Source organism: Penicillium nucicola (genome assembly GCF_028828085.1).
Source record: "Penicillium nucicola strain IBT 29836 chromosome Unknown utg000012l, whole genome shotgun sequence".
In the NCBI taxonomy this organism is placed as follows: Eukaryota; Fungi; Ascomycota; class Eurotiomycetes; order Eurotiales; family Aspergillaceae; genus Penicillium; species Penicillium nucicola.
Window position 1 is genome coordinate 62,418 of NW_026643136.1, and position 11,412 is coordinate 73,829.

General features: G+C 48.0%; 2 protein-coding genes across 2 annotated transcripts; both read right to left on the reverse strand.

The window, feature by feature from the left end:
* Positions 1 to 2,691: 2,691 nt before the first annotated feature.
* N7511_011238 (uncharacterized protein) lies at positions 2,692 to 3,290 on the reverse strand (the record flags this gene model as incomplete). Its single annotated transcript, XM_057133615.1, has 2 exons — positions 2,692 to 2,881; positions 3,073 to 3,290. 2 exons carry the CDS (start codon positions 3,288 to 3,290, stop codon positions 2,692 to 2,694), a joined length of 408 nt encoding a protein of 135 aa, XP_056978733.1.
* A 2,204-nt stretch (positions 3,291 to 5,494) lies between these two features.
* N7511_011239 (uncharacterized protein) lies at positions 5,495 to 6,092 on the reverse strand (the record flags this gene model as incomplete). Its single annotated transcript, XM_057133616.1, has 3 exons — positions 5,495 to 5,678; positions 5,784 to 5,801; positions 5,860 to 6,092. 3 exons carry the CDS (start codon positions 6,090 to 6,092, stop codon positions 5,495 to 5,497), a joined length of 435 nt encoding a protein of 144 aa, XP_056978734.1.
* Positions 6,093 to 11,412: the final 5,320 nt, after the last annotated feature.

The following is an 11,412-nucleotide window of genomic DNA, read 5'->3' on the forward strand; positions in this document are numbered from 1 at the left end:
TTCACATCGAGTCAGTATGTGGCCGGAGGCACTTTGACCAGATCTTGGCTATCTCAGCCTGAAAGTAAGCGGTAAGAACCCACAGCCAGGTTCCCAATCTGAAGGTCGTTTCTAACGCTCACAGACTGCTAGATCAATTGGCTGAATGTTGCCGAGGGGAGTTCAATACCATATTCAGTAAGTCAAAGCTACAAATTTGGGAACGCGCCGACTAATCGGCGTGGAACAACAGTCCTACAAGGTCTGCACTCACTTCTCGGAGTCCCAATGACAACCATCCCATTCCGCGCACAAAATCTTATTCTACGAGCCATACAGCGACATCTTGAACTCGATTCATTTCACTTCGTTCACAAATGCCTCTTGGAGGAGTCTCTCATGGCTGGGTGGACATGCCCAGAGGAACTGGAGCTACACAAGCTTTTCAAATTCTTGGTGAGACATTAGAACAAGATACAGTGCATCTCTTGCCGTCAAGCTGCTACTGGCATACAAAAATGGCAAAGATTGATTTCTGGCATCCGCCACGCTGCTGTCCACCGTCTTTCACAGGATCGTGAATCTCTCCTCCAAATGAACCGCGTTGCCATTGAATTTTCACTTTGTATCGGTGCAATTTCAGGTGCGGAGACGCTTTACCAACTCCTGAAGTTCCTGGAAGAAAGACTCCCAGATTCAGAGTGCCGTCGAGCCGAGCCAAGGCGAAATTTCAAACATCAACCTTCTTTGCCAAGGCTGCGCCTGCAAGATCTGAAAGACAGATTTCTGTTGCTGCCGAAACACACCTAGAGAGTTCTTCACCAGATTGAAGCGATATACAACTCAGAAGTGGAGACTTTTGTACAAGCGGTATTCAGATGACATCTACTCATGGTTGCAGTCTCTTGATGCCGAAATATGACCAAATGCTGTGGTGGATCTGGCAAGGCACAAATATAGAATGATTTGTTGACAGGCCGAAAATACTGCGTTTGCAAGTCAATTGATAATAAAATCCCAGCAGCGACTCAAGGGCTAGCAGATCAAGTATATTCAAAGCTTTGCCCCAAAACAGAAACTAGAATGACCTGTAAGCATCCAGCACGGATTGCGTGACGCCAGCATTGCTTTCGTACTGAGGCAGCAGATCACTGTCACATCTTGGACGTGGAATCATGTGCACCGTATGCGCGTTGACAGTGTATAAGAATTCACGGTACTTCAAGTCTTCCCGAAGAAAATTAGAGCATGGTAGCCAGTGAACACCCGAAAACCGAGATATCTGGCTTATGGTTAGCTGAGGAAAATATGACTGATTAGATTTAATCGAGTCGGTGGGAGAAAGCAGAGCGATTGTTAGAATCAAGCGAACACGTTGTCGTCGACGGCCCCAGTCGCAAGGAAATGAAGTTTGCCACAAACCGTGGTTCCACGAACGGGACCGCAAATCATTTGGACAGCTGAATCTGGATGAACCATGGAGACGCCCTTTCGGTGAGAGAATGCAGCCGTCCCGGAGAATTGATGTTTGGGCCTCTGCACCGCTTGCTTCCCATGTTACTCGTGATTAAGCCCGACAGCTGAAGAAAATGAAGAGGACTGGGTCAGATTCACCACAGTATTGACCTGCTAATGTGCGGTAATTTAGAAAAGATGAACACTGCACTGAAAATAGTGTGTATCGCCAGAGTCATGATCCAGATGTGCAAGGGGATTGAAATAAAGTTGGGGCGTAGAGGGCCGGTCCACAACGTCGACTCATGCCGGGAGCCAATCGGTTTCTCTGGCTATTGGTACAAACCACGGAGACATGGTTACGTAAGCTCGTGGGGTCTGCCCATGATTGGCATATTTTCTACAAGCCATCTGCTGGATCACACTGGCAATCGAATTGAGTAGATGGAGAGGATGTGTTAGACGTGAAGAAATCATGTAGTTTCTACGAGAGGGGTTAATGCGGGACAGAAGACATTGTTTCTAGAACGTTCTACAGACCAGATAGACAATGAGCAATGTGCCACTTGACTGGAGAGCTTATTCTCCAGTGGCAGCCACCACAAGATTGGATCGGGTGTAGCCTACCAAGCTGATTCCAGAACTTTTGTGATATTCCAAATGCCCCCCCTCGACCATACCTTAATTTTGTCCCTTAAGCAACAAACCTCGGTTCCATCAACACTGACAGACGTCGATTTGGGCCAGTGGATCGTGTCTAGACTTGTGCAGATCCTCCCAGCATCTTCTCCGGACCACGGATAGAACTGCCTTGATCTACCATCCCGTGGCTCATCACTGGGATTGTATCGCAGAACCGTACCTGCGTCTGTCTAAATCCGCGTGCGCTGTTTGATTGGTTATTCATCTTCAGGGTCCCAACAATGTGATAGTAGCGTTGCAATCTTGCGACAGGTGGCGATCACGAGAGCTTCGCGGTGAGCCTTGGTTGAAGGAGTGCACGTGGTTGTCCTGGAACATAGGCACTGTTTCATCTTATGTGCTCGTCAATTCGACCAAGACTTTGATTATTGTCCCCAAAGTCGACATGGCTGATTGATATGTACGTTCTAGCAGAGTGGTATCTGGCTTTCCACAGACCAACCCACATGGCAGGGACAATTCAAAGCAAGCATTAAGTACTTCAGCAAGCAAGATAGAAATCATTGTCGACGTGTAGACATCACAAGAAGACAAAACGCTTTCCGGCTTCTCACATCATATGTAGATCATTTCGCTGACAGGGCCTTCGAAAGAGACGCGCTTTTTGTGACACCGTTCTTTCGGTCCGTAATGGGACGAGACAAGCACGTTCTGGAGGACTTGCAACTCACGCTTGAGAACGTCCAAGTGTGCAGCAAGACTTTTCGGCGTGATTGAGCGCCGCAGATCCTTGTTCTTTCTCGCCCTGTATCCATCTGTCAGCGAGTCTCTTGTATATGTAATCAAATTGTACAATCTAGATCGGAATAAATGAGGCAGGATAGGCAGAAAGCATGCAAGAACGGTGTACTGACTTCATTCGCCTGGAAGGTCTGAAAATAGTTGGTTAGAACATCGCAGTCGATGAAGCACACGATAATGAAGGTGGTCACTTACTGCGTGGTGGAAAGTGCGCGACTGTGCAGGCTGCTCGATGGATGATCGACAGTCACTGATTCTTGACTATGTTCGATTGACTCTCCGAAGCGGCGCTCGGTCCGAAGTTGATTCTCTCTGCCGGCTGCTACTCCCTCAGTTTTGATCTGCATGGAGGCAGCGGATTCGGATTGGCATTCATTCCCAGTCCGATAGCGAAGATTGTGTTCTTCCAGCATTTCAGAACTTGTGCAGTAGATTTTCGAGGCTGGTGCTACCGACTTCGATGAGCCGCATGCAACACGTCAATGGTTCTAGGAGTCTGTCAGAATTTGCAAGAGAGACAACCCTTTTTCATGAGTGAATGAACTTTGACAGAAAACCAACTTTATTTTGTATTTCAAGCGGGTTGAAAATTTGATTGCGAGGCTTTGCTAAGCAAAGGAACATTGTTTTTGTGTCACTTTGTGCCCAACAATTGCGGACAGGGTTTGAACACAAAAGATGTTGAACTTCCACATATGTGCGTCCATGGGAACCAAGGGTGTTACTTCATGGCGAAGTAAGCTCACCATGGGCACGGCCAAGCGTGAACATCGCTCAGAAAGTCCAGAACATTATTTTACCATTATCGAAAGTTTCAATCATCTTCCATAAGACTCTGACTCATAGCCGGACTAGGTGGCACCCTGTTGAGCGATTTAATTGCAAATTCAACGATGTGTAAAATTCATATGATTGCGGCATGACTCTTCTCAACAGTTGATGAAAGTTGTTCACCACACCCAACGCAGAATTTTGAGAGAAATGATTTCAGGACAATTCTTGACTCTGTAGGCCACAAAGTCTCGAAACATCCTTTCGACGTCGTTCACATCACGTCAACGCCCATCAAATACCCAATTCTCGCTACCATCTGCGCATGTGGTTCCTTGGTAGAGACGTAGCCGAAAATGTATAAAAGAGGCCCAATTCCCAGCCGAAAAAGAATCAGGACTTCAGTCCTCACACTCCGATGTGTCATGGTGTCCGTCTTGCCTACGGGCTTGAGGGTCTCCATGACCACGGCTTTCGCTGCCACGAGCCCAGCGATGTAAGACTTGTGCTCCCTCGCAGCCAATGAGCCCTGTGATTGTAAAAATGTGCTCCCTCACAGCCAATGAGCCCTGTGACTGTAAAAATGTGCTCCCTCACAGCCAATGAGCCCTGTGACTGTAAAAATGTGCTCCCTCACAGCCAATGAGCCCTGTGACTGTAAAAATGTGCTCCCTCGCTGCCCTGAGCCCCGCGAGTGTAAGAGTGTGCTCCCTCGTTGCCCTGAGCCCCGCGAGTGTAAAAATGTGCTCCCTCGCTGCCCTGAGCCCCGCGAGTGTAAGAGTGTGCTCCCTCGCTGCCCTGAGCCCCGCGAGTGTAAGAGTGTGCTCCCTCGTTGCCCTGAGCCCCGCGAGTGTAAAAATGTGCTCCCTCGTTGCCCTGAGCCCCGCGAGTGTAAAAATGTGCTCCCTCGTTGCCCTGAGCCCCGCGAGTGTAAAAATGTGCTCCCTCGCTGCCCTGAGCCCCGCGAGTGTAAAAATGTGCTCCCTCGCTGCCCTGAGCCCCGCGAGTGTAAAAGGTGCTCCCTCGCTGCCCTGAGCCCCGCGAGTGTAAAAATGTGCTCCCTCGCTGCCCTGAGCCCCGCGAGTGTAAAAGGTGCTTCGCAGGACGAGCTCTGCGTCAACAAATGTGCTTCGTAGGGGATTGCTGCGTTAACAAGACCTCTAGCGATGTGCAGTCACCTCTTCGTGGTGCTAGGGACCAGTATTCAAGTATTCAAGAGTACTCGAAGAAGCAAAGATCTGCGCACCATCTTGATGTACCTCTTATTAGGAAGGATCATCATTGGAGAGATAGAATGAGCCCTAGATAGATGCAAACCAATGGTCAGAGTCCTAAATTCAAGCGTCAACCTTAGTTATCGAGTGCCGTATTCCCAACCCTCTTGTCTTCACGGTTTGCGGTCGGCTAGTCTTCCTGCCGCAATAAATTGTATCTGCTATCAAGGCGTGGAGCGAACAATATGGTGAGTATTTTGGTGCGTCGTGGATGTGTTGACCGGGCGTTGATGAACGTTGATGCACGTTGATAAACGTTGATGAGCGTTGACGATAGTATGGACGAGGGTGCTGATGTGGGTATTGTGGTATATGGCCAGGCGGTGAAGTTGAGTGATGGTCACTAGACTTCAGCAAAGCCCAACCAAGCCCCGCAGGGACCTGCATCGCAGTACCGTGCCTACGTCTGCCTAAATGCGCTTGTTGTTTGATTGGTGTAACCGGTGCTTCATGTGTCCAGAGTTTCACCGGTATCATAGCAACGCGACAATGTTTGAGAAACGTGAAATTCGCGAAGTAGCGCGTATCTATCGTGTTCAATCAAGTGAAATTGCAACTAATCTCCAGTCACCCTAGCTGTTGACGATTAGGATTCTTTTGAGGGTGGACACCCCCTCTGCCTTGCACTGCGTTTCCAAAAATGGTTCCACGAAATCCCACTTCTTCATAAGAGCCTGCACCTTCCTTTTGAGAGCTTCAACTTCCCCTTCCAAGCATTCGATTTTCCTTGTTGCACAGTCTTCGTCTTCTCGAAACCTGTGATGTCTTAGCAGTCTTCCTCTTCTTCATATATAAGCCCGGACCCAGAATGAAAGAGGGGGTTGAGATCGGGCTCTAGCGAAGCCCGTGAAATAGACATACCTCACTCGTCGAATCGGCCTGCGGTCACTAAGTTAGTCATGAACATGGTGCCAGTCGTACTGTACGTGTCACTTACTTCGTGGCTGCATTTGTATGCGCCTGGGGACGTCTCTTGAGGGAGTCTTTCTCAGTTAGACCATGTCTCTTCTCGACGGGTTCGGGTGGTTCATCGTGAGCGTCATCGTTCTCTGGGTGGCCAGGAGACTCAGAATCTTCTGAGGACTCCTCTGCCAGAGCCTTTGATAATCGGGATCGGGCATTAAAACTCTCCATTCGGCGCTTAGTTCGCCGCTGCGAATAGTCGTACATCGTAGAGAGCTGTTGTTGAGTGAGGAGAAGGGGATGTTACGAAGGATGCCATGTGAACCATAATCCCAGAAACACGCTGACTCATCGTGGATGAAACGATATAAACTTGGTTTCGTATTTTTGGGTGGTGAAAATCAAGGTTGCTGAATATTGGCTTGTTGAATAGACCTAGCCGACCCAGCCGTTGAATGTTGAATGGTAGGACACACTCCAGAAGAGACTCTCAACACGTGCTAGAGCGAGAAGAATTTTGAAAAACGATCCAGCGTTGAGTTTCTTTCATGCGGGCGCCAGTACGTTGAAAACCTTTCATCCCAATCAACGCATGGATTTGAGACGAAAAGTTTACATGAGCCTAGCGGTAGTACTGTGCCCCTCGGCGAACCAGAGTAGTCACGGGCATAGTGGAGGCTTGGATCTGCACGCCCCAAACCGTGGAAAACACAGAATAAATCCCAACAACCGTTAAATTGTTTCAACTCTCATCAACGAGACAGTGATTCTCGCTAGGATGTGCGCAACTGGCTCCTCTGCAGAGACGTGGCCAAAAAGATAAAAAAGGAGCCCGATTCCCAGCCCGAAATATTCAGGACTTCGGTTCTCACACTCCGATGTGTCACGGTGTCCCTCTCGTGCCTGCGGGCTGGAGCGTCTTCGTGGCCACGGCTGTCGCTGCTTCGAGCCCTGTTGTGCTGTGACGCTGTTTCAGTAGGATGTTTGTTATGCCAGTGTGAAGTGAAAGTAGAGATTTAGAGCTGGTGTGTTGACGTGTTGACGTGTTGACGTGTTGACGTGTTGATATTGATGCCGGTGTGGTGAAATGTGCAGTAATCGGGCGGTGAAGGGACTGGTGATCAACGCACATACAGGTTCGTCACCCTCCGCTTGTTCGAGAAAGCCACACTGGGTGCGCAGGGCAAGTTCGCAGGACAAAAAACGCGGGTGACGAACCTACCTGTGTTAGCATTGTACAATCGTATTGGAGGACTCCGTCGTTCAGTGTGCGAAGGTGGTGAAGTTTCTCATGAAGGAACAGTTTATTAGTCGTACATCTTAATTGATGCCTAGTGAAACCCATCTTTACTATTTACTGCCAGTATTCGAAGCGAAACTTTTGTACTGTGCATTCGCTTTACATATGCAATTCTCAGCTCTCATATCTATTTTTTGGGTGTCTTTCTATGATTTATGGGCTACTAGGAAGGAGCCAAGGGCAGTTGCGGATATATATCATTGATGTCTTGCTAAGACTACGCAAATATGATATGAACGCAGTCAATCAGCCTCGTCAGTAGTCGCAGCGATTGCCTTCATCAATATACTATGATCAAGTGAAATAATACCTGAAGATCCGATTTACCAACCTGCTACGCGCTCTGCCGGCGATGAAGCTCTGATGCCCGATAAATGACGCAGCGCCGGTTCCTGCACGAGCGTTTGAAGACGACCTACATGATCTGCGTATCACGCGATTGGCCATGCCAGTCAAGCTCATAGTCGGACTGTGACACGTGAGGCCAAGAGTATTGATTTGGGTTCTGGTCCCCACGCCACTGCGAGGATGCGGGTCTCTAGCCGTTTAATCTTGTACGAACCACGTCTGTATGTAATTCTATTTCGGCTTTAATTACTGTACTATTCCTATGAATGAAATTGTACAACCATGGGCTAAAAATCCAAGCATTAATCCGGAATAACTTGATGCACAGTCCTTGGTGACTGTGGTCGGATGATTGGCGTCTCTGAAGGTCATGGCTCACAGGGCCTACGTTTAGTGTCATGGAATTGTAGCTGAAATTCTGCAGCCTTAGGCACCAGCCTGAGAGCATGTGATCTGGGGCCATGGGTCAATGGGGCTTTCAGTCTGCCAATTGGCGTCTCGTACCCGTGGCTGCCTGAGGTCTCCAGAATTTTCCTCCATATATGTTTAAAATTTTGACTTCTCCTACAGCTCCTCCTACATCTCAGGGTTTATCGTTCCCGGGAATCGAAGACTGCGTTCCTCTCGGAATATCTAGGGAAAGGGTCTCGTCGACGGATTTTGCGTGAAATTACAGCTGGATGTACATTACATGACATCGATCGATATATTGCTACATGCTTAAAATATGTAGGTCTGTTGTAGCGACCGCGCCAAGTTCTTACAGTATACAGTAATACTGTATGTATGCTCCAAGAGAATGGGAGGTCTATAATAATGATTACAGGAAGGGAGCGGAACGGAGAAGAGATTCACATGACGAATATGCTCCTGATTGGTTCCTGGTCTTCGGTCTGTTCTCACAGAACTAATTTCGTCTCAAGAGGATTCTCTCAAGAGCCATTTCATCTTGGAAGAAAGCTTCTGGTTCCTGCGTCCCAAGCGTCATCCCTTTTTGAGACGCTCGATCTGGAATGACCTTATCGTCAATATCTTCTTGGCACCTTATCTACGAGAGGCTCTACATAGGCCAACGATAGACACAGATGATCTTTTCCATTCCGTCCAAACTCTTGGAAGGTTTCGTTTGGGTCTACATCGCTCCTGTCTGTCAACCACTCTTGTTTTGGGCCACATATGTCCATATCAGATTTGAAAGGGTATTCATAACCGCCGCCTACGATGATGTGTAATTCTATTCTTGATGATTTCTTCACGATAGTCGATCTCTGACTGCTCAGCGGCCAAGTTGACGATAATAGGATCCGTGGCCGGGGAAATCTTGCTTTTGCCTGAGGAACATGTATTCGTCATGTGCCGTTCCCAGGAACACAAAATGACACAGGATCAAAGGTAAGAGAGGCCAGGAACGGTCTGGCTCGCTCTCAGGGATGATGGGTACGGTTATTGGAGGACATTTAGCTCCCAGAAGCCGACAGCATAGATCCTAAAAGCGATTATTGATCCAGAAAGTGTACTGTATGCCACATCACGCATTGTGCATCATGCAGGTGATCTGATCAGAAGCACGTAAAGGGTGCGTGAATCCCTGTAGTCTACATTGGTGCCTGTTGAAGGAGGCTACCTCAGGTTTGATACGAGGCAAAGAGAGGTGCGACAATCTTGTCGGAGCGGGGAAAAGAATTCTCGCTGGTAGTTTGGGGGGTCGCAAGGTATTAGATGATGCACGAACATCAGAACAAGTGGAGACAAATAAGCCAATAAAATATAATAAACAACAACACCCTCCCTTTTCTGCGAAGGTGGTGATCAACTAAACAACTAAATTTCTTCGAACAAGTAAATCACTTTCACTACCGTCAGCAACCTGACTCCCTACTAATCAACGGATTTCGAGTTCATCGTGTGCAATGGTCAACCCACGTCCAGCATCAACCAACCCATCCAAATTCATCAATCACATTTCTTGGAGGCCTCCGTTTCCTCACTCTGATATGACGAGAACGTTGATTCGGCCTCTCAAATCTTCAGCACCGCCGCAGTTAGTTACCATTCCCTTTCTTGTTCTGGTCTAAACTCGGCCAGCTTCCTGATTCACCTACGATATGCTGGTTTAAGACTCATCGCTCCTAGGATCGTAGTCACGGCATCTGGGAGCTTAATATCCTCTAGGAATCGTACCTGTCACTCCTGGGAGCGAGACAGATCGTTCCTGGGCTCTCTACCTTGGATCCTGGAGCCCACTCGTCCGTTCACAGGAGTCTCTAGTCTTCTGGCACTGTGTTTAAGCTTCCCAGGATGCACTCTCATCGTACAGAGGAATTCTACAGGGGCAAGATGATCCAAGAAGTACATTCGTATATAACTAGAAGGTGGGCAAAGGCAGGAGCAGAGAAGAGACTCGCTCTTACCTGGTGGCTGATGTGATTAGCTTCTTTCGTAGCATCGTTCAGACCACCGCTGCACTTGAGTTCACTAGATACTGTATGCATGCAATGACTCGCATTCTCTACAGTACCTGGAGGACAGTGCATGAATCACTTTTCACCGTTTTTTGCGCCCTCAGTTTTGAAAATTCCGAATAATGTTGCTGCTTCACCGCCCACCATTTTCCTGTCCCGCTGACCTTCAGTTGAACTCACAACTAAAAAGGGCCGGTGCAAATAGTCCCAATTCAAAGATAAAATTTTTTGATCAACCGGGTATCAACAATATTTATGACTCGCAAAATCAGGGGTGGAGGGCTACAGCCGCGGGGGAGGGGAAGAGAACTCGGAATATTCGTTCAGCCGAAAGCCGATGTGATATGAATTGGCCTCTCTCAGCGACACTCAGAGTGCCTCTAGTCCAAATTAGGTGCCTAGAGGAAGAACAATATGTTGTTGAGCCAATAATGAACTCGCCTGTGGTGAAGCAATATGGACAATGCTTCGAGCCTTGGGAATTTTAATAGCGGTGAGCTTAGTTATGTATTCTTAGTTGCGTTTAAGCTCAATTTGTTGTGGGAGAAGACCGTTGAAATATCTAGGTGGGAGTAATAAAAATGAGGCAAGCAACGCGGTTCCTTCAACCCAGGGGTGTTCCACCATGTTTCATCTGATGGAGAGGAAGGTCATTTTTGATCGGAGAAATCGTCCCATCAGCTTTCTTCCCTTTTTGTACTGGAAAGCTTGGCCGTCAACGCCCGCTTCAAGTTGAGGACTCAATCAAGGACTACCGCAATGCAGTAAAGACTTTCGCCTATAAATACCTCGCAAGATGTCGGGTCCTCTAGGTAAGGAATCGGGGAGAACCATCATCAAGCAAGCCCTAGCTACAAATACCTCGTCACACGTCGGCTCTCATAGCATTCTTTAAGAAACCACCGTCGCAGATTTTGTCAGTGAATTATACAGCAGAGCATATTCATGATGAGAGATTCGGGTGCCCAGACAGAGAAGGTACATACAGGAAAGGTACGTCTCTTTGCTTTCCATGAGGCTCGTTAGCGAGTGACTGCGTGACGTCTAATCTCCAAAACTCAGAGTATACCGAAGCGTGTTCCGCGGAACAGAAGGCTTTTATTGAGGAACGGAAAACGGGGTCAGTGATGTAATCAAGATCATGACCTCGCAACGGTGACTATATTTGCTAAGGAATTTGAAGTAAGACTGAATTCTTCATTCCACTAACGAGACCGATCTTGGTAATCCGAAACCATTGAGTCGACGTACATTCCAGAAATCAAAAGGACTCTGAACGTCAAGGGGCCAAACGGTGTTGGTGCCTTTGATGCCTGAGGCATGAATTAGCTCGAACCAAGGGGTGAGTAAGCTGGTAAACCTCTGGACGCATCTTGCCCTGACGGGCCACTCCCCCGCGCCAGACAGCGACCCTCCTACTATATTGACTTCGATTTGCATTATTCGTTTATTTGCTTGATACTGATTTCAACAAAGG